Source organism: Neltuma alba, unplaced genomic scaffold (assembly GCF_004799145.2).
Source record: "Neltuma alba isolate B1F8T4 unplaced genomic scaffold, ASM479914v2 tig00001525_pilon, whole genome shotgun sequence".
Taxonomy (NCBI): Eukaryota; Viridiplantae; Streptophyta; class Magnoliopsida; order Fabales; family Fabaceae; genus Neltuma; species Neltuma alba.
The window spans coordinates 308,144-332,493 of NW_021632496.1; the positions used below are offsets into that span (position 1 = coordinate 308,144).

At 37.6% G+C, this 24,350-nt stretch overlaps 1 protein-coding gene and 1 pseudogene across 1 annotated transcript; both read left to right on the plus strand.

Annotated features, from left to right (window-relative positions):
* Positions 1-294: 294 nt before the first annotated feature.
* Positions 295-20,226, plus strand: LOC114758388 (potassium transporter 5-like; annotated as a pseudogene).
* A 1,016-nt stretch (positions 20,227-21,242) lies between these two features.
* On the plus strand, positions 21,243-23,639 carry LOC114758399 (transmembrane protein 41B-like). The gene is made up of 2 exons (XM_028947442.1): positions 21,243-21,624; positions 22,915-23,639. Exons 1-2 carry the CDS (start codon positions 21,317-21,319, stop codon positions 23,303-23,305), a joined length of 699 nt encoding a protein of 232 aa, XP_028803275.1. The 5' UTR covers positions 21,243-21,316; the 3' UTR covers positions 23,306-23,639.
* Positions 23,640-24,350: the final 711 nt, after the last annotated feature.

Below are 24,350 nucleotides of genomic sequence, written 5' to 3' on the forward strand. Positions count from 1 at the left end.
TTCTAAACAATTTTTTTTTCAAAACTTGTTCTAAAAAATAATTTTAGAAATTTTTTTTAAGAATAAGAAAATAAGGAAAAAAAAAACAGGCCAAAAGTCTTTGGAGATGACGAATCATGCCTTTTCATCATCGAGAGCTCTGCAGCAAAAATAAACAAAAGGCCAACAATTGAGCTTCTGCTTACTCTGTTATGGACGCGCAAAATGCTAACCGTAGGAGACGGCGTGTAAGGTATAAAATAAGACAATTATTGAGTGCGATGTCTGACTTTGTTATTAATTTACGCTTTAAGAATGAATAGAGAAGCAAAGTTGTCCGATGTAACCACTTATTGGATACTATATATACACGCGTGTGAGAGCCTAAAAGCAGATCCGAGGCACAAACAGAGATGGAGATGGAAACAACGAAGGAAGAAAACAAGCTCAAAGAGCGTAAGGTCTCATGGGCAAAGCTCCGTCGAGTGGACTCTCTCAATCTGGAAGCTGGAAGAGTTTCTGAGACCCAAACCTCAACGGTACACTATTTCACTCTCTCTCTCTCTCTCTCCCCCTGGGTTTTGCCTTTTATCTTTCTCACTTTATTGTAATTGAATCTTAATTAATTTCACACTTTATTTGTTCACAGTTTACTTGGAAAGTCACTCTAAGTTTAGCATTTCAAAGCTTGGGGATTGTGTATGGAGATATCGGCACGTCCCCACTTTATGTGTATGCCAGTACTTTCACCAAAGGGATTCAAAACATCGATGACATTCTCGGTGTCTTGTCCCTCATCATCTATACCATCATCCTCGTACCTATGCTTAAGTATGTTTTCATCGTCTTATGGGCTAACGACAATGGAAACGGTAAGATCTCTACTTATTATTGTGCTTGTATATATTCTTTCTTTCTTTCTTGGATATAAAGGCGTAGGATCGATCTGTGTACTTATTTTCTTTCTGTTTTTTTTTTAATGGGTTCTGAAATATGAACTTTATTTGTTTGTTTGTAGGTGGAGCGTTTGCGCTCTATTCGTTGATATGTCGCCATTTAAAGGTAGGTCTCATTCCAAATCAACAGTCAGAGGACAGGGAGCTTTCAAACTACAGACTGGAAGAACCATGCAGCCAACTTAAACGGGGGCCGAGAAAATAAAAGAACAAGGTAGAAAATACTAAGCCTGTGAGGATTTTTCTCGTACTTATAACCATTGTGGGAACTTCGACCGATTGGAGATGGAGTTCTTACTCCATCAATTTCAGGTATTTGAATCTCAGTCTAAATAAGTATATCTAGAACCGATTATAATTATATATATATATATGTAAGAAAATGGGTCAGTCCACCTTTGGTAGATTAGATCCAAGCCCAATTATCATTTGGGGTCCTGATGAGAATAGCAAAAATTATGGGTATCTAACTGTAACTTTTTCCTTTTCATGTATTTTTGCCTAAAAGCGGGAACGGTTAGACGAGGAGGTAGTTTTCTTTTTTCAAAAGGACATGTAGTTACTAAAATCGGTGCATGATCAGTTGGTGAAGACTACGGTTTTTCTCCTCCTCTCCACACTACTCCTTCCGTACTCTATTCCTCATCTTTTCCCGCCCGGTGCATTTGTTGTGTCTCCCAGATCCGACTTCGTCACCGTGATCGGACCTCCGTGTGGCAACCTGACTTCATTGCAGACTCCAGGTATGCCCGAAATCCTTCATTGGTATCAGAGCGAGTGATATTTCCTGTTGATTATGTGGCCTGCGTTTTCATATCAGTATTTTTTTCTGATTGTTCGGTCTGAGTAACTTGCGATTTGCTTCAATATATTATGCAAATCCTCCATTTTACTTTCAGTATGATAGTTTTTGTGTCTTATATTTATGTTTAGGCATATTGGCTTGCTTCTCTGCCTCCGTGAAAATCGTTTTATACAGTATATTCTTTTGGCCGTACGCTTGTTCATTTTTGGGTTGCTTAAAATCAAGTTTTTAGGCTTCAAAATTTATCCCATTGCGTAGAACTCGAAAAAACGAAGAAAATGATATAAAGTACACTAAAAATGGACACCGGACGGCGGAGATACGAAGGAGAGAAGAAATCGGGTCCGACGGACCCGACCCGGTTGCAGAAGCCGGGTCAAGGCGACCCGGCTGGAGGTTGAAGGAGACCTCCAGGGGCCAAAACGGCGTCGTTTTGGCAACTCCTATTAAAAAAAAAAACGCATGTACTAAGTGGCTGGACGTAGGATCCAGCCCAGACAAAAAAAAAAGGGAAGGCGGTGTACTGGGCTGGAGGTAGGATCCAGCCCAGACCAAAATCATAAAAAAAAAAAGGGCGTATACTTTTTTAAAAAAACTTTTTTTTGACCCAGCAACGCCACGTGGCGTGTTCTGCCACGTGGCACCCCACCTTGGCACGTGGGGACCACCACCTGAAAGGTGGTGGTGCGTAGAGGCCGCCAGAACAGCGCCTGTCGCCTCCAGCAATTTTCAGGGCGGCGCGTGTAGAGAAGGCGAGTGGGGAATACTTTTTTCATTTTTCTCAAAATTTTCCTTCTAGGGGCGTGTGTAGGTGCGTGCGAGGTCCGTTTGAGGTGCGATTTGTCTCTAAAATCCCTAAAATCAAGATCTTCATTTTGATATATAATTTAATAATTTTGGAGACAATTAACGATCTATTTGTGAGTATTTTCAGTGTATTTTCTGGTATTTTCATGCGGAAATAAATTTCAGAATATTCAAAATAATTTAAATTATTTTGTTCTAGGCTAAAAGTGAAGCAAGAGGCTTATAGTAGCACTGAAAATATCAAAGATGGTTCATTGGAATACTTTTACATGGATAATGCAGTTCCAGAACATGAACCAGAGGATGAGGATCCTGAAGAGGACCCTGAAGAGGTTCCTCAAGAAGTCTCGAAGGAGTTAATGGATTCTGGACCTGAGTCAGAATCTTTATTCCCCACTGAACCCCTCCGTATCGAACCTCATTTGGTCTGTAATGATCCACTAGATCTTCCCAATAAAACCGAAGTAGAGGATGGCGAAGAGGTGGATCAACCCTGTACCTCTGCTTTAGCTATGAGAATAGCTGAAAGAGATGCAGCAAAATTAACAAACATAAAAGGCATCAATGGCGTGCTCGCTAGCTACATCCATTACATGACCGATAAAAAGAATACCGAATTCTACCTTAGAGTCATAATGGAGTACATAAGAGCAATAAGGGTTAGAGACGGACCTAAAGGCAAACCCATAAGAAAGTCTTACTGGATTTGGGCCATAGAGCTAGTGTCCTCCTTTATGAACAAAACGCTCAAACTTAGAAGCCTAAGAAAAGCAATGCTTGATTGTCTTTATGTTCATATCAAATGATGTAATATTTGTATTCGCTTTAAGTTTGTGGTTTCATGCATTGTAAACAGACTAAGTATGCTATTTCATTTAATGAAATTACTTGAATTATTGTTGTATGATTATTTGTGAATATCATATGTATGCCTTTTATAAGTGGGAGCTTTTAGAAGATAAGACTTCTAAAGGTTACATTTTTGAAGTGCTTATATAGTATTCTTGATAGAATATAATGATAATTACTAGTATCTGTGTGATGGGAGGTACAAACGTATTCTCCTGATCATAGATCTTGTAATTTCATTATTTACTGATCGAGGATAATATAGGCACATTACATTGTATACTTCATTGTGCTATATAACTGAAATGTTCTTTGGTTCGGTTCTCTTTAAAGAGAACATAGATTAATGTGGGATAGATTTGTCACAGAACTAAGAATGGCAACCAAGAACATAATTGCTGAATTGAACAAAGGGGAAAAGCTTAACGGGGACAACTGGGACATCTGGCACCGAAAGGTCCAGTATATCCTAGAAGAACAGGATGCGATAGAGCCTCTCACCACTGCTATGGTTGAACCTGAAGCTGGCAACACGGTCCAGCACAGGAGAGACCAAGAGGCATATCTAACCTGGAAAAAGAAGAATAGCATAGCAAGAATCACACTTTTGAGCTCCATGGCTGACGACCTGATGTGCGAATTTGAGTCGCACAAAACTGCACAAGCCATGTGGATAGCATTGAAGGATAAGTTTGGCGGAGTCTCTACGACCAAGCTTAGAAGGTTGACGATTAAGTTCGATACCTATAAGCTCAAGCCAAACAATCCTATGAAGCAACATCTGAGAGAGATGGCCAATATGATCCGGGAACTGAAGGAAGCTGGACATAACCTGTCTGATGAGCAGCAAGTGCAGGCTGTCATCAGGTCACTCTCTGCAAGTTGGGAGCACATGAAAGTCAACCTAACCCACAATGAAAACATCATCACTTTTAATGATGTAGCTAAGCATCTGGAGCTGGAAGATGAACGTCTAGAGGCTTACAAGAGCTCTGGACAGACCTATTTGACTGAGGATGCTGGTACTTCCCAATCTAAGCCCAATTTCAAAAAGGGCAAGAAGCCCCAAAAGAAAGGGAAGAAGGGCGGTCCTCAATTTAAAAAGGGCAAGAAACAATTCAAGAAGAAGGGAAAGAAAGGCGGGAAGAAGAAGCTAGACCTGAAGAAGGTCAAATGCTTCGCCTGCCAACAAATGGGCCATTTCGCACGTGACTGTTCCAAACAGGCTGAAAGCGAAAAGGTATTAGTGAATTATGTGAATTCACATGTTTCATATGTTTCTAGTACTGTTTTTCTAACAGAACCTGTTTCTTCTTCTTGGATTATAGACTCAGGCTCCACAGACCACGTAAGCAGGGATCGGGGATCCTTCGTGGAATACCGTCGGTTGCCGTATCAAAGCAAGTGGCTTTACGTTGGGAACAATGCGAGAATCGAGGTTCGAGGCATTGGCACCTGCAAACTTGCTTTGCGTGGTGGAAAGACCTTGATACTCCATGATGTGCTTCATGCTCCCGACATCCGACGGAATTTAATTTCTGTTATTTGCTTAGTAGACTTTGGGTTTAATGTTAATTTTCATAGCAAAGTTGCAGACATTTTCTTCAACTCAGAACTTTATGGTTCAGCATTCAGATTCCAGAAATTTTTTGTTATGGATCTTGCTTTTGGTTTTAACGCTCATGATTGTTTTGCTATTTCTTCAAGCAATCTGATATGAATATCTGGCATGCTAGACTAGGACATATTAATCAAAATAGAATGATTAAACTGGCAAAAGAAGGAATGTTGGGTGCAATCCCTAACATGGAAATGTCCTTATGTGAAAATTGTCTAGCTAGTAAGGCAACTAGAAAACCTTTCGGTAAGGGAACAAGAGCTGAAAATCCATTGCAATTAATCCATTCTGATATCTGTGGTCCGATGAGTGTGAGGGCGAGACATGGAGCTTGGTATTTTATTACCTTTATTGACGATTTTTCACGATATGGTCATGTCTATCTGATCTCGCATAAGTCTGAAGCTCTTGAGTGCTTTAGACGATACATAAATGAGGTAGAGAATCAAATGGACAGTAAAATTAAAGCATTACGTATAGATCGAGGTCGTGAATATTTATCTGATCAATTTAAACAGCTCTGTGAGGAAAAAGGGATAATTAGACAACTGACTATCCCTGGCACTCCACAACAGAATGGAGTGGCTGAGAGGAGGAATAGAACTCTTCTAGACATGGTTAGGTCTATGATGGCTCAAGCAAACCTACCAATTTCATATTGGGGTGATGCTTTATTAACGGCAACCTTCATACTTAACCGTGTGCCCTCAAAATCAGTCGCTTCCACACCCTATGAATTATGGACAAAACGCAAACTGGATCTAAGTGTCCTAAGACCCTGGGGGTCAGCGGCATATGTTCATGATGATTCCCACAAGCATGGGAAATTGGGTCCTAGAGGAAAGAAGTGTATCTTTATAAGGTACTCTGAACAATCTAAAGGATACGTTTTCATAGGTGAAAACGAAGATGGAACAGTGACTGAAATGGAATCAAGAGATGCCACATTCATTGAGACTGAATTTCCTAATAGAGGAGATGTTGACCGTACTGTATCTCTTTATGAGACACAGGAACAAGTCAGTGCAGAACAAATTGACAGACCAGAATCGTCTAGGTGTGTCAATCTGAGTGGGAGCCAAGAAAGGTCAACACCAAGACCTGAACAAAGAAAGAAAGATAAGCAAATAGCTCCCGTCAGAAGGAGTAACAGGGAAAGTGTTCCCAAAAGACGCTTTCAAATAGAAGGCGAATCTCTCTTAGTTACTCCAGAAGGGGATGATGAGCCCCGTTCTGTACGAGAGGCCTTGTCAGGTCCTGTGAAAGATGAATGGATGAAAGCTATGGAAGAAGAAATGGACTCAATGAAAAAGAACCAAGTTTGGGTGTTAGTTGATCTTCCAAAAGGGCGTAAAGCCATTGGGAACAAGTGGGTTCTCAAAATAAAAGAAAAGTGGATGGATCAATTGACAAATACAAGGCTCGATTAGTGGCAAAGGGGTACACACAACAGGAAGGAATAGATTATGAAGATACATTCTCACCTGTTGTGCGTTTCAATTCTATTAGACTTATTCTGGCAATAGTAAACAGTTTAGATTTAGAATTACATCAGATGGATGTAAAACCCGCATTTCTGAATGGTGATCTGGATGAAGAAATCTATATGGAACAACCATTAGGTTTCATTGAAAAAGGAAAAGAAAATAAAGTTTGTAAACTTAAAAGGTCCATTTATGGATTGAAACAGTCATCCAGACAGTGGTATTTGAGGTTTCACAAAGCAATAACCTCATATGACTTCCAAATGATAGAGGAAGACCACTGCGTCTACATTAAGCGGTTTGAGGGTAATTTTGTCATATTATCCTTATATGTAGACGATATACTATTAGCCGAAAATAGTCTAGATTCGGTGGTGGCTATTAAAGAATGGCTTTCGTCGAATTTTGAAATGAAAGATATGGGTGAAGCAGAATATATACTTGGAGTTAAGATCCAAAGAAATCGTTCAAAACGAATCCTCTCTCTTTCACAAGAGAATTACATCAACAAGATTCTTGAGCGATTTAACATGAAAGACTGCAATCCCATGAGTACCCCTGTTGCTACTGGAGTGGCTTTGAGTTCTGACATGTGTCCCAAAACCGAGTCTGACAAAAAGAAGATGGAAAGAGTTCCATATGCCAGTGCTGTTGGTAGTCTGATGTACGCAATGATGTGTACAAGACCAGACATCTGTTATGCAGTGGGACTGGTGAGCAGATTCCAGTCTAACCCCGGTGAAAAGCATTGGAAAGCAGTGAAGAGGATCTTGAGATACTTAAAGGGCACTTCCAATTATGCACTGTGCTACGAAGGAAGTGACCTGCATCTTGTTGGGTACTCCGATGCTGATGTAGGCGGAGATGAAGAAGAACGAAGGTCAACTTCAGGTTATACCTTCTTGCTCAACAATGGCGCCATATGTTGGAGTAGCAAGAAGCAAACGTGCATTGCCTTACATTCAATGGAAGCTGAGTTTGTGGCATGCACCACAGCAGTGCAAGAGGCTTTATGGCTGAAGAGATTTATAGAACACCTTGGATTTGGAAATAAGAGTACCAATCCGTTGATGATATACTGTGACAATACTGCAGCCATAGCCTATACTAAAGATCCTAAGTATCACAGCAAAACCAAGCACATTGACATCAAGTATAATTTTGTTAGAGATTATATAGCACAAAAGGTTGTTACTGTACAATACATTTCAACCAAATGTATGGTAGCAGATCCTCTGACAAAGCCAATAGGCGAAAAAGTTTTTAAAGAACATGTACAAGCCCTTGGCATATATAAAGTGTAATATGAATGCTTCATTAATGAAATTATATTTCGTTATCACTTTATGTGTCTGTCCGAAAGTATACAATGTCTAGTATGTCGTACAGGTTAAAAAGGTTGGCTCTCTCACACGGGCAACCGCCTTTGACACTCAGGTGGAGTGAACAAAGATGAGACATTTGTGTTCACCAGTAAAGCAGCAATGAATGCTGATATGGTAGAGAAGAAACACAAACTTTATGTCGCCTTGACTAAAGTGTAGCAAGTCAAGATGAGTTCCACGTTGATAAAGCTGGATCAAGTTTGGAATCCCACTTCCATAATACCTGTAGCCAGACAACAAACTCTTCAACGTCGACGTCATAACAATGAGCAGAGTTGAAGAATTTGGGTTTAGATACTGAGTGTGTCTAGACCTAAGTCTGTACAGTATTAATAATAAATCCAAATCGACATACGCTCTTATAGTAAAAGAGTAACATCGTAGCATGTGTTTCATACCACATGTGCTGGGAGAACCACAAAAGGGAAGCAAGTGAAAGATCCTTGCTTCATTGCTGTGTGAGTCCCAGGGAGGAATTATCCTCCTGTTGGTGTCCTTTGACTTTGACGATACCATGAAGATATGTTTCAGTGACTGCTACTTTGACATATGTCCTATGGTCATGATGAAGGGAATTGAAAGACGACACGCAGCGGAAATCAACTTAAAATTTAAAACTTTCAACCCCTTGCCCGGATCTACCGATCGCGTTTAAGTTAGGTAGTAAGAAGCATTACCTTCGGTGTTCGATTTCCAGGTGGCTCGGTGATTCCGTCGTTCAGGATGCCTCTGCTCGCCTCCTTTGTCGTTCGAAGTCGACAACTCCGGTCAGCTTCCTCTACCGGTATCCACACGAGTAGCCCTCAATCTCGAACGACGTACTAGTGTCTATGTCCATCTAGGGTTTTTAAAAATCCGTCCTCTCTTCTCACTTTTGGCCGTCCCTTATCTGCTTAGTGCTTTCGCTCTCACTCTCAAAACCCTAGCTCCTCATATCAAATATATAGGATGCTATAGGTTTAATGAATGATTTTTAATTTCAAAATTAATCCTAAATTAATTCTGAAATTAATACAATATCAAATATTGCCTAATCAAATAAGAGAATAATTAAATAAATATGGTTTATATTAAATCCGTCTCACAGATTTAATTCACCTATTTATTTAATTCAAAAATAAAGATATGACGGAATTAATTTACATAGATCTAATTTATCCTTATAAATTAAATCTAACAATTAATATCTCTTATATTTATATAATATATATATATACGAATATATATATACACATGTCCACCCTATATTATTCATTGAATCTGGACATATCTTAGATTCAATGAATCTGGACATCATAACTCGTGTCGGGCTATTTTGTGTGCGACCCTGTAGGCCCATATGAAGTTGGCAGTGGGCCATTAACTATAATGACTCACAAGTCGTAAGCGGTCTCTAGCAAGACATCACGACTACCCAAAACATATGAGGATCATTGAACGATGCAACCTTTCATACAACCATATCACGTCCCTTTTGTCACACGACATTTTGGTCATGGATGAGGCATGGAGAACGTCATCCTCCTATTCATGACCGTTACTTTCTCGATCCCTGAGTAGTCTGAGTATAGAAACGGAACTACCTTTCCATTATAGTATGGCCATACATTTCTCAGACTCACTCATCGAGGGGCCCAGTAATGTCTCTCTACGAATGTGAGGGACAAATTCCATCTTGACCATTCACATTCCTCCGCATGAAAAACCACTAAGCCTGAACATAGTCTTTATGATCACTCGGTCAAAAGTGACTTTTGACTAGGTCAAAGCTAAGCGTTTCTCATGTAGGAATCCATGATGATCTCAGGTCAAAGGGTACAGTGACATGGTTTGTATATGAGAGAAGCTTATGACTTAACCCATGCAGCTCTCTCATAGCGGGTCGGTCCAACACCTTGTACTCTTACATGTGCCTATGACTTTAATTTATATCTCTATATATCTTTAAAGTCATATTGGTCTTATTTCATCTCTGCTCCCACATAGATGACCGACCAGGGACATTTAGGATAAACCATGAGTTATCCAAGGATAGTCATCACAGTAAACATGCAAATAATATGATAACGTAATTAATAAATTCATAAATTAACAATGTTCAAAACATAATGATTGGCCCCTAGGGCACAATTTCCAACACATGATTGATGCGATCTAAGGTAGTATGCTAAGAAAGCGACTGATTCATTTCAAAGTGATATTTGGGTGAAAGGAAGATTGACTGTGATATACACACCTATGCTAGTGTCTGTGACATGTCCCTTATGACATTTTGTGGTCGTAAGTGTGGATACTAGACATAAGAGAATGGTAATCTGAGTTAACCAATGACTTGAGAGGGATTAGATTTACCATGAAAAAGTGTATATAAGTAAATCTAGAATATCTTAGGCATAATTTTTAAATTCAAGCTACACAAAAGAGAGGGTGACTTGTGCTGATCCTTTAAAAGGGATTTCTAGTACAGGGACCCAAGCGAAGATGTCATGCCCACGCGGTCACGACAAAGTACTAAGTATGAAATTGAGGGAAGGTGAAGAGACTAGACCCGCGACATCTAATCCACCAAGTGTGAGTAGGAGATGTAAGAGAATGGGTCAGTCCACTCTTGGTGGATTGGACCCAAGCCCAATTATCATTTGGGGTCCTGATGAGAATAGCAAAAATTATGGGTACTAACTGTAATTTTTGCCTTTTCATGTATTTTTGCCTAAAAGCGGGAACGGTTAGACGAGGAGGTAGTTTTCTTTTTTCAAAAGGACATGTAGTTACTAAAACCGGTGCATGATCAGTTGGTGAAGATTACGGTTTTTCTCCTCCTCTCCACACTACTCCTTCCGTACTCTATTCCTCATTTTTTCCCGCCCGGTGCATTTGTCGTGTCTCCCAGATCTGACTCCGTCACCGTGATCGGACCTCCGTGTGGCAACCTGACTTCATTGCAGACTCCAGGTATGCCCGAAATCCTTTAATATATATATATATTGCTCAGTTTCTGATCCATTTGTTAACTATATGCATGCAGTTCTTTCTGCGGTAAGCAGGATCAGCAAATCCATGGGTCAAGGTAGCATACTCTCATATATGTGTGAATTAATATTTGAACATATGAATCAATTCGAGATTAGGTAATCGTATACGTAATTGGAAATTGTTTTTATTATTTGGATCTTTTCAGGCGCTGTTGTGGGAATAACTATAGGGATCCTAGTGGCCCTTTTCTCTGTTCAACGATTTGGGACCGATAAAGTGGGATTTTCATTCGCTCCCATTGTCCTTATATGGTTTTCATTCATCGGGGGAATCGATCTTTGCAATATATTCAAATACGACGTTGGGGTATTGCGTGCTTTCAATCCAAAGTACATATTTGATTATTTCAAGAGGAATGGTAAGCAAGGATGGATATCACTTGGAGGAGTCTTTTTATGGATTACAGGCATGTAGCTACTTTTGAGTCTTTAATTATTGCTTTGACTTGGATCTCCCTTAAATTCTAATTATTGATTAGTGTTCTATACATACAAATATCAGGATCAGAAGCCATGTTTGCTGACTTGGGTCACTTTAACGTACGAGCAGTTCAAGTAAGTCCATGTTTAATCTTCATTTAACATTATATTCCCAAGGTGGGTATTTTAAAAAAAATTAAAAAAAAATTCTAAAAGCAAAGGGAGTTCAATTTTATATCGTAGAAATTAAAAAGCTTAAATCTCAGTATGCTCAACACATCATTCTTAAAACTTGGCATACTCTGTTTTGGTTCTGTTTTCTCAAGCTGCGTTAACCCTTAGCTTTTCTCAAGGATTCTCTACTAAGAAAAACACTATTGTCCCCGAAAATTCCCTGGTGAAGCAACCAATTGAATTGATCTACATGATAAATAATAATGTTGTAGATTAGCTTCACTTGTGTCACATTCCATGCATTACTAGTTGCATATAGTGGGCAGGCAGCATATCTATGAAAGTTCCCAAAAAACGTGTCCAGTACCTTTTATGATAGCATACCAAGTAAGTTTATTCATTATAAAAGGAGACAGACACAAAAACTTTTGAACTAGAAAGGATTAATCCCTGACATTTAGCCCTTCAATTGTGAATAATAATATGCAGATCCCTTATATTGGCCAACATTTGTCGTAGCCATAGGCGCTGCCATTATAGCTAGCCAAGCAATGATTTCAGGAGCATTTTCCATCTTATCACAGGCTCTAAATCTGGGTTGTTTTTCAAGGGTGAAGGTTGTTCACACTTCTGTGAAGCACAGCAGCCAAGTCTATATTCCTGAGATCAACTACATGTTCGTGGTTGCTTGTATTATTATCTGTGCGGCCTTCAAGACCGCAGAAAATATTAGTCATGCATATGGTAAATATGGCTGTTCTTTTTAATAAATCTTGTTAATCTACCTATTTTGATTTGGTTGAATCATTTCATTTTAATTAACCTTTTTACATGTGATGCAGGGATTGCTGTGGTTTGTGACATGATGATCACGACCTCGCTGGTTACACTTATAATGCTAACTATTTGGAAGACAAGTCTCTGGTGGGTTACTCTATTCCTTATGATATTTGGCTCCATAGAGGCACTCTATCTTTCATCTCAATTAACCAAGTTTCCACAAGGAGGCTTTCTTCCAATTGTATCTGCTTTCTTCTTTACCATAATCATGGGAATGTGGCATTATGTGCACAAAGAAAGATACAATTTTGAGCTTGAGAATAAGATCTCCACTGAACATGTAAATGAATTGATCAATGGTTCGAATGTGAACCGTGTGCCCGGAATCAGACTTCTATATTTTGAGCTAGCTCAAGGCATTCCTCCCATATTCCCTCACTTCATTGCCAATGTACCATCAATCCACTCTATGGTTGTGTTTGTTTCTATAAAGTCAATTCCTCTTAGCAGAGTCGCATTAGAAGAGAGGTTCCTGTTTCGTCAGGTAGGACCAAGAGAGCACAGGATGTTTCGATGTGTTGTGAGGTACAGTTACAATGATAGGATTGAAGAACCAGAGGTGTTTGAAAATCAATTAGTTCAACACTTGGAGGAGTTTATCCGTCATGAAGATCTTATTGTGATCCGTGAAGAGGCTGATCAAGAGGCTCAGGGAAGCACAGCACAAGTTGGTGCTTTGGCCTGGAACTAGAAGGAGAGTGATAGTGAGGTGATGAGAGGGAAAAGCTCTAGTTCCCATAGGATAGCATGAGAGCTAAATCTGAGAATTTCACGTGCCTCATCAGATTCTACCCGTGCCCCTCAAGGCCACAATTGTAACACCCTGAATTTTATGACTTAGGATAAACAGAAAAGAGAAAATTCATTAAAATTATTTATTTGCCAAATAAATTGGGAAAAATTATGGAATATTGATTTTTAGAGCTTAGAGACATTTTGAAAAAGGTATTTCCCCAAAAATGGCTTAAATAATTTTAATAGATAATTTTAAGAGAAAAATGGTTTATTTTTTCCGAAAATTATGGAAAAATACTTAGAGATTTATAATTAATCTAAAAATTTTAGGATAACAATTTGAAGTAGTAAAGAAGATAGTTGAGGCATAAAATCCTTAAAATGGGTTAAGGATTAATTTCTGGATTTAAGGGCTATTTTCTTCCAAAATTCCAAAAAAATAGTTAGGAGTTGACTTTTGACCTGAAATTTTTAGGAAAATTATTTTATGGGTCAAAGAAGATAATGGAGAAGGAAAATCCAAACAAGACATCATGGAAAAATTTCTGGATTTATTCTATGGTTTCAGAAATTTAGTAAAAGGATGAAATTGGAAATAAGAATGGTTAGAGGGGTAAAATGGTCTTTTCGAGACTCCTCAACTCATTTAACTCATCCGAACTTCTCCTTCCCTTCTATTTCGAATCAGCAGCAGACGTAGAGAGAGAGAGAACGAGAGAGAGGCGGAGAAGAAGCAGTGCCGGAGGTAGTGATCGGAGGAGCTACACCTACATGCAAACCGATCACTCAGTCGAAGTAAGCCCCTTGATCACTCTTCTACCATTATTTTCTGCTTTGGGTGGCTGAATATGAAGTGGATGATGAAAGAAGTCAAGTGTTAGCAAAAGGAAGTAGAGGAAAGGTGAAGAGGATCAGTAAACTCTTATTCCACAACAAGGTTGAAGTGGGCAGTGGTAGTTTTTGAGCTTGCATGTTCCTTTCTCTGTCTCTGCATTTCTATTCGGTTTGTATGTGTGTGTCCGAATCTGGGTGGTGAATTTTCAAAGTCAAATGCGTGACTGGTCCTCCGTGCTGTCAAGTTTTCTAGCTAGTGGGAGGGAGTAGGTTTCTGTAGGTATGAATATGTAAGTATACATATATATCGAATGGATGCTCTGTTCTTAAGTTTACCAAACAGAGGTATATAACTTGAAGAAGTTGAAGTCAGATTCATGCATGTGTGGAAGTTGTGATTTGTGAATGACATATGAACATATAGAAGGGCTTAAGAACATATTTTAATGGGTAGAAAGAATAACGTATGAGTAGGTGATGAGGGGTTTCGGTTTATAGGATTAGAAAGAGCAAAACATGTTTTAGATAAATGTGTAATTGAATTTAAAGGTCCAGATTTCATGAAGAAGCTGAGATTAATAGAAAGTATAGCAATGGTATATATGTTTTATGTGTGAGTGGGAGATGTGATTGCTTATCAGTTTTTGCTGCTTAAATGATGATTTTCGTTTTTGCACTATGCTGTCCAGAGGAGTTATTCAAAAACCTGATATGAGAGTGGATATATGTGGGAACCAGTTGGTGTATGTGGCTGGGAAATGAGTACCGAAATAAATGGATTGAAACTACGGTTGGAATAAAAACTGGAAAAAAATGTTGTAGCTAGAAGTGTGTGGAGGTTATATTGTTAGAGGGATTAATGAGTGTCATAATTTGAATGCTAAACTTGAGTTTAAACATATAGCTACAAATCTGGAAAATTTCCAGGTTTGGAGTAAATGTTATGTATGGTAGAGGAAGTACATATATAGCTATAATTGCTGATCGAATTGGGAGATATGAATCTAGTGACAGATTTTTGAAATCTGAAACTGAAGCTATACATGTGTGTGTGTGTGTGTGTGTGTATCTATATATGGGTACATGCTTGGCGTTGAATTTGAAGTAAGGGAAACTATATATTTCTTTATATGTGTGTGTAAGATTAGGAAATCTAAAACTTTATTAAAATTGTTGAGTGATGCTCTCTCAGATCAAGTGATTGTTCAAGTTATTTGGACCAAGTTAAAGAACGAAAATGAAGATTTGGAGGATTAAATATGAATAGGTCTTATAGGCTGTTGTAATTATTCAGAAATTTATTTGAGGTTCCAGGAAATTTTTGAAAGTTTTGAAGATAGAGTTCTAAAGGATAAATTAAGGAATTGCGGTGGAATGAATTGGAAGGTATATCTCAAATCTGGAAATTAATTTGGTGGCTGTTTTGAGGATGAAAGAAATTAAGCTAGGAATTGATTTGAAATTTATTGTTGGGGTTTGTTTGAGGTTTCCAAATGGCGAATGGACATTTTAAATGGACTAATGTTCATGATGTTTGGAAATTATTTTAGGTTAAAAATTGACAATTGATTAGAAAGGTTGTTTAAGGAATGTTAGACCAAAGATTAAGAACATTAATAGATGGTTAGAAAGTAAAATTGCTTAGCTTGGATTTAAATGGTAAGTATTAATTTAATTATGAATAAAGGCTAAGAGAGCTTATAGAATTATTTTTCGAAAAATGAAGTTAAATGAGGATTAAAATAATACATATAAATATGTGTGTGTGTGTGTGTGTATCTTTACTTTTTCCACGATACCAACCATTTGATAGAAGTGGAGCGAGCCGGATTTAGAAAGGAGGAGAGGAGGAGGACATGACGTTGTCCTTAAAATATAATAAATAAAAATAATATTTTTATTTGACCAAGATGGCCAATTACTAAGTAAAGTAACTGTATGGGTTTAGATAAGGAAAGGAGCCTTTCAAAGAAAATAGTTTGAATAAGAAAAATTGTTCAGGATGACTGACTACTACGTAAGGGTAGAAATTAAAGAAGATTTGAGATTTAAAGAGTTACTTAATTTATGAGATACAATTGGACCAAGCATTGACCTACCCTTACTAATATAATAGGTTTTGATATCTGCAAAAGCCCACTGAAGAAGCTAAGAGAAGGAAGCAAGTAAGGTTTAATTTTGAAGCGGAAGGCTCAGGTAGTAGTTCTTTCCTACCTTACACTTGTGTATGATTGCTGCATGTCTGTTTGTGCCATATTGCTATTCAAAAAGCATAAGAACATGTAATCCTTAATTCCTTGCATGTGTTATTAGTTGTGTGAAGGGGATTGAAAGACGACGCGCAGCGGAAAAACAACTCGAAATTTTAAAACTTTCAATCCTTTTCCGGATCTACCGATCGCGTTTAAGTCAGGTAGTAAGAAGCATTACCTTTAGGCGTTCGATTCCCTGGTGACTCGATGATTCGGCCGTTCAGGATGCTTCTGCTCGCCTCCTTTGTCGTTCGAAGTCGACAACTTCGGTCGGCTTCCTCTACCGGTATCCACACGAGTAGCCCTCAACCTCGAACGGCGTGCTAGTGCCTATGTCCGTCTAGGGTTTTAGGAATCCGCCCTCTCTCCTCTCTTAGGCCGTCTCTTATCTGTTGGTTCTCTCTTACTTAAACCCTAGCTCCTCATACCAATATATAGGATGCTATATAGGTTTAATTAATAATATTTAATTTCGAAATTAACTCTAAATTAATTCCGAAATTAATACAATATCAAATATTGCCTAATCAGATAAGAGAACAATTAAATAAATATGGTTTAAATTAAATCCGTCTCACAGATTTAATTCTCCTATTTATTTAATAAAGAGATGACGGAATTAATTTGTATATATTTAATTTATCCTTATAAATTAAATCTAACAATTAATATCTTTTATATTTATATATATATATACGAATTTATATATATATATATACACGTCCACCCTATATTATTCATTGAATCTGGACATATCTTAGATTCAATGAATCTGGACATCATAACTCGTGTCGGGCTATTTTGTGTGCGACCCTGTAGGCCCATATGAAGTTGGCAGTGGGCCATTAACTATAATGACTCACAAGTCGTAAGCGGTCTCTAGTAAGACATCACGACTACCCAAAACATATGAGGATCATTGAACGATGCAACCTTTCATACAACCATATCACGTCCCTTTTGTCACACGACATTTTGGTCATGGATGAGGCATGGAGAACGTCATCCTCCTATTCATGACCGTTACTTTCTCGATCCCTGAGTAGTCTGAGTATAGAAACGGAACTACCTTTCCATTATAGTATGGCCATACATTTCTCAGACTCACTCATCGAGGGGCCCAGTAATGTCTCTCTACGAATGTGAGGGACAAATTCCATCTTGACCATTCACATTCCTCCGCATGAAAAAAAAAACACTAAGCCTGAACATAGTCTTTATGATCACTCGGTCAAAAGTGACTTTTGACTAGGTCAAAGCTAAGCGTTTCTCATGTAGGAATCCATGATGATCTCAGGTCAAAGGGCATAGTGACGTGGTTTGTATATGAGAGAAGCTTATGACTTAACCCATGCAGCTCTCTCATAGCGGGTCGGTCCAACACCTTGTACTCTTACATGTGCCTATGACTTTAATTTATATCTCTATATATCTTTAAAGTCATACTGGTCTTATTTCATCTTTGCTCCCACATAGATGACCGACCAGGGACATTTAGGATAAACCATAAGTTATCCAAGGATAGTCATCACAGTAAACATGCAAACAATATGATAACTTAATTAATAAATTCATAAATTAACAATGTTCAAAACAGAGTGATTGGCCCCTAGGGCACAATTTCCAACACTGTGATCACGTGCAGTTGAAAGATATGGGGCCTTATGAGCCATTATTTGCGTAGCCTTATGTGAAAAGAATTAAAAGACACGCAGCGGAAAATAACTTTAAAATTTTCCAATCCCTTGTCCGGATCTACCGATTGTGTTTAAGTCAAGTAGAAAGAGGTGTTATCTGCGGTATTCGAATTGTTGGTGGCTCGGGGATTCTGACGTTCGGGATGCCTATGCTCTCCTTTTGTTCGTGAGAAGTCGACAACTCAGATCGACTTCCTCTACCGGTATCCACACGAACAGCGTTCCAATCACGAATGACGTGCTAGCGCCTCTTGTCCTTCCAGGGTTTTGTTTTTTTGAGAATCCGTCCTCACTGTCTCTCTTTTGGCCGTTTCTTATCTGCAAACCTTTTGCACTCACTACTCCAAACCCTAGCTCCTCATCAAATATATAGGATGCCATCGGTATTATGAAGGACATTGGATTTCAGAATTAATCCTAAATTAATTCCGAAATTAATACAATATCATATATTGCGTAATCTGATAAGAAATAAATTAAATAAATACGGTTTGTATATTAAATCCTTCCTACAGATTTAATTCACCTATTCATTTAATTCAAAATAAAGATATGACGGAATTATATTTGATTTATTCTAATAAATCAAATTTGAGATATTATACCTTATCAATTGAAAAAATGATATAGATTTAATTTATCCTTATAAATCAAATCTTATATATAAATATCTCTTATGTCATATGATATAGATGCGCGAATTTATATATATATATATGTACACGTCCACCCTAGATTATTCATTGAATCTGGACATATATCTTAGATTCAATGAATATGGACATCATAGCTTGTGTTGGACTATTTTGTGTGCGACCCTGTAGGCCCATATGAAGTTGGCAGTGGACCATTTATTATAATGACTCACAAGTCGTAAGCGGTCTCTAGCAAGACATCACGACTACCCAAATCATATGAGGATCGATGAATGATGTAACCTTTCATACAACCATATCACGTCCCTTTTGTCACACGACATTTTGGTCATGGATGAGGCATAGAGAACGTCATCCTCCTATTCCTGACCGTTATTTCTCAATACCTGAGTAGTCTGAGTATAGAAATGGAACTACCTTTCCATTATAGTATGGCCATACATTTCTCAGACTCACTCATCAAGGGGCCCAGTAATATCTCTCTACGAATGTGAGGGACAAATTCCATCTTGACCATTCACATTCCTCTATATGAAAAACCACTAAGCCTGAATATAGTCTTTATGATCACTCGGTCAAAAGTGACTTTTGACTAGGTCAAAGCCGAGCGTCATGTAGGAATCCATGATGATCTCAAGTCAAAGGGCATAGTGACATGGTTTGTATATGAGAGAAGCTTATGACTTAACCCGTGCAGCTCTCTCATAGCGGGTCAGTCCAACACCTTGTACTCTTACATGTGCCTATGACTTTGATTTATATCTCTATACATCTTTAAAGTCATACTGGTCTTATTTCATCTCTGCTCCCACATTGATGACCGACCAGGGACATTTAGGATAAAATCATGAGATATCCAAGGATAGTCATCACAGTAAACATGCAAATAAAATGATAACATAATTAAGAAATTCATAAATCAACAATGTTCATAACACAATGATTGACCCTTAGAGCACAATTTCCAACATTATGTACCATTACAAGCACGGCCTTATGAGCCATTGTTTATGTGGCCTTACGAGCCATTGTATGTCCGGCCTTATGTGCCGTTGATTGCGCATTCAGCTAATCAATCTGACTATGTGTCATTGCACTTAAATGCTTTTTATGCATAGCTTGCAAGGTTATGTTCCATATGGCTTGTTTTGCATGCTTTATGTGATCTACATATATGTTTGATGGAAACTACTACTACGGGGATTCTTTAGAATCACCCTCCCATTCATGATGAACAGTGAAGGCTAGTAATTCGAAGGATAAGGGGGATGTTTAAGAAGAAGGTGTTGCAACAATGTTGTTGATGAGGAGGTCAAGTTTGTGGCAAAAGCAAGGGAGAAAGGGGTGGTGTATTTGTTGGGGGAAGCAGAGGTGGTGGCTAAGCCTGATTCATCCTTCATCAATAAGATCGTTGTTAATTATATTTACAGATTCTTGAGGCACAACTTTAGGCAAGGGGTCACACATATGGTTGTTCCTCGTAAAAGGCTTCTTAAGGTCGGAATGACCTATGAAATATGACAGCTTCGTGCGAGTATATATATTAACGTATCATGTATTTTCAACATCACTTTTGTACTTTGGTTTTTGTGTGAATCTGCATATTTATCTTTGTTTCTAGCTCACACTTCTACATAAATGAGAGAGGGAGTGATGTTTTAATTTTAAATGTAAACTTAAAATATGAGGCTTCTTGTTTGCCATGTAGATGAGCTATAGGGATTTATGTTAGAGATGCGAAATTCTCCCTCTTCAAGTCTCATCTGTGTAATTAAACATTCGTCTATGTTAAATAGATGGACTTTTACCCTCTTAGCTGGATAGTAGTAAGTCAGTCGCTTTTCCATATATATATTTTATTCACAAGAAATAAATCTTCCTCGATATTAACATTGTTATATTGTAACCAAGAGAATAATCTTTCCCTTCGCTTTTTGCCTTTCTTGATCTGCAAAATCTGTTCATCTTTACCTTCTTTTTTTTTTTTTTAAATTTCAGAATTAGCAGCAAGCACATAACTAATAATATAGTGAATATTTGACCAACAGAATTCTAGTTCAGACAATGTACAACTCCCTTGTTAAGAAATTACTAGTTAGCATATCAAATAGATACCTTAATGTAGAAAATCCACGTGCCCAACTTGTATAGTCTTGCTTCCCTCCTTTGCAGTGTCGACGTTCCTTTGCCTTGTTTCCTTTTCTATGTAATTAGGGGCAGTGGCGTCTTTTTCGACAATATTTGAAAATTTCAAATTGATTCAACTAAGCTGATTCGATTTTTTTTATTTCTTTTTTGGCCAACGTTATCTTTCATATTTGAATCATTCACTTGCTATGTAAAAATTTTTAGGGTATATATTTTTTGGGATTTTCCCTTTCTTTAATACTCTATCGGATTCAAAATATAAGATAAATTTTGTTAAAGAAACTTGATTTTTTTATAAGATAATATTTACTTTTATCTAAGTATTTAATTAGTTTTTTTTTCAATTATATCACTATATATTCTTTTTTTTTTTATTGTATCTTTTACTTATTTTCTCTATCAATAAGGGTATATCTGAGGAAAAAAATATATGACTTGCAAATTTATTATTTCAAACTGGTTTTAACTAGTTTTTTTGATAAATTTAAATAGATAAAATTCAAATAGTTAACTGCGCCGGTCACTTGGCCACAATGTGTTTGGATAGAAGTGCCCCGGACCGATCCAAACGCTCGGCGAACGAGGGCGGCCATAAGGAGAGAGAAATTTGTGCGCGAGATCTGTGCCCTAGCTGCGTAGGAGAAAATGGGAATGGGAAGATGGTTGAAGATAGCTGTGCTTGTGGGGATCCTGGGGATATTTAGAGGATTGATAAAGAATTATGGATGGGACAAAGAGGTAGCTATTCAGATATTGAAAGATCAGTATGATAAACTGGGTATTTGGGCCATCCCACTGTACGTCGCTATCCATACACTCTCTATCGCTCTCTGTTTGCCCTCTTCTGTTTTCTTGGAAGCCGCCGCTTCTCTGCTATTTGGCTTCTTCCCGGCCCTGCTCTGCGTCTTCTCGGCTAAGGTGCTTGGTGCTTCTCTTTCGTTCTGGATCGGCAGGTTTGCCTTCTTCTTCTATATCAATTTCGTTGCTTATCGTCAACGGAACAAGACTCTCATATCTTTATTAGGTTTTGGTTGAATTTTCACTCGCTTTCCTTGTTCAATATAATTCTTTATGACTTATTAGTTACGGACTCAGCTGAGACTATTCTCTGATCAATCTGTTAAGTTGAGTCCAGTCTTCATCAAATTAAGTCGCGGAGAGACTCTGGATTAATTCATATGAGTTGTAATTGTATGCCAGTCATTTCATCCTCCACTACCCTACTCGTTTCCTGATATTGATCATTCATTTTTGTGTATAAGGTGAATAACGAAATTCTACCTATATAAGCATATTAACCTATTCATCAGTAGTGAGGTAAAACAAAAAACCTACTCATCGGTAGAAAAAGTACTGATTGAGGGTATGTAAATCTTATTTTAAAACCGTCTTTTTCGATAAATGGTAATGGGCTGTCATTTGCTAGAGACTAGAGCGTAGAGACTCCTAGAATTACAGGTTGTGACCCTCTTTCTTTTTCCTTTTTAACCCAGTATTGAATAATCACTTCTCCATGGTTTTGATCAACCAATGTCTTCGCTACTGAATCTAAAGAACGCATTAATGCACTCTACTTTCAATATCCAGCTGGTTTGAGAACCTGGGAATATCTTGAAAAAACTCCTTGATATCTCCTATTATTTAGGATAACAATGGAAAAGGAATTCTTATCAGCTGTTTATCTTGCAAGCTGAATTGCCTGAGAAAAATAATTTTAGTTTTCTTTCTGTCTTTCAATAGATATATGTGCCAGGAACTACAAGAGTTAGAATCAGTGCCCTTGTATTCTGTAGTTTTATTGCGTCTATTTAACTTCTTGCACAAGCTCAGGTTATGGCCTTATGTATATATTCAGAAGAAAGAGTCAGATAGTTCTTATCCCTGAGGGAGGGTAGTCATGAATTTATCCTGATATAAGTAGGTTCATAAAGTATATGGTGATTTTAAACAATATTACATTACCAGAGATTAAGCTCTCATTCTTGGTTCAATGACATGAAAATCACTACGACAGTTTGCTGAAAACTGCCTGTGTTGTGCTACCCTAATGAGATTAAATTTTGTTGGGGGATAGCATTGGTCAATAAGGTTGTTGCATGAAGGCTACCCTACTCTTGTTAACACGTTGAGCAACAGTTTCCCTTGCATTAAATGTTATGTTTGCAATTAACACACATAATTCCTCCTATGTTTGATGTTATTTGTTTCAATCGAATTCAACTCGATTCCTTTTTTCAATTCAGGTTAATTTTGAGAAGTTCAACTTCAGCAGTAGGGTGGGCTCAGAAAAACAAATATTTTCATCTCCTTTCTAGAGGAGTTGAGCAAGATGGTTGGAAATTTGTACTTCTTGCTCGCTTCTCTCCTTTGCCCTCCTATGTTGTTAACTATACACTTGCTGCTACAAAAGTAGGGTTCTTGTTGGATTTTCTGCTTCCCACTGTTATCGGATGCATCCCAATGATCTTGCAGAATACTTCTCTTGGAAGCCTTGCTGGTGCTGCTGTTGCTACGGCCTCTGGCTCTGGGAAATCTCCAATATGGTCTTACCTGTTTCCAGTAGTTGGCATACTATCTAGTGTGCTTATTTCTTTGAGAATCAAGAAGTACTCAAAGTCCCGTTTCAATAGCTAAAAGCTTTCCGTTCAAAAATAACCCTTTTGACTTGGGGTAGAACTTATCTGGAAATGAAGTGCCTTGAAAAGGGTTGGTCTTTTGGCTTGATATTCATATTTAGTCCCTGACATGTTCTATTATGCCGACTCCTTATAGGACTTTTTTTGTCTTATCCTTTTTCTTCTTAGAACTGTTTTTTGTGATAACACTTAAACCAATGATCTACTTATGAAAGTCACACATGTAGAAGAATCCATGTATTGGTGATAAGTGGAATTCATTGTTGTGTGAGTATTTCTTCAGTAGGTCCAACTGCTAGAAAACTCGCCAGCAAAGGAGTTGGCCGTATGAAGTTACTTTGCATCATTTGTCACATTTTACGATCATTATTATATTATACATGAAATATTATTGATATGGTAAAATATAGTGAAAAGATATGTATTTTTTCAACCTATAATTCTTCCATCTTGCATATTCTATTAAAAAAAAAAAAAAAACTAGCTGAAGGTAAAATACCATATAACACTTTCCTGCAAATTAAGCTTGTGATTAATTAGCGGCTCATTAATGACAAGAAATCAATTTGCAAGGTGAGATCATACGTTTTTAATCAAATATCAAATTTTAATATCACATTTCAGACTTAGGAGGGGTGTTTGGTAACTCCTAAAAACACTTAAAACAGGTATTTTTATGCAAGTAGAAATCTAACAAAACACTTTTTAAAAAGTTAATCAAAACATCTTAATGATGACAACCTCATACTTTTGTCATTATCCATTATCAAACACAAATGTGGAGCATGGTATAAACTGGGTGTGCAAGCTCAGAAATCACAGCAAATATCATAAACATGTTAATTTAAAGTGCATGAGCATAAATCTCAAAACAAATTGTGCTCCATCCGGTTTTTTTTTTTTTAATAAGAGATATTTAGAGATAATAACAAAATTTGTTTGTTAATATCTTATTTTACACTTATTTAATTATTTATATAATTGTATTTAATTTTCACATATTCCCTCTTAATCACACACACTCTTCCACGTAAATGAGATTA

What these genes read in the sequence shown, in the direction of transcription:
- LOC114758399 (XM_028947442.1), top strand. Translation starts at nt 21,317, where the DNA reads ATGGGAATGGGAAGATGGTTGAAGATAGCTGTGCTTGTGGGGATCCTG. An exon ending in CTTTCGTTCTGGATCGGCAG is followed by an intron (nt 21,625 to 22,914) that starts GTTTGCCTTCTT and finishes TTTTCAATTCAG; the next exon opens with GTTAATTTTGAGAAGTTCAA.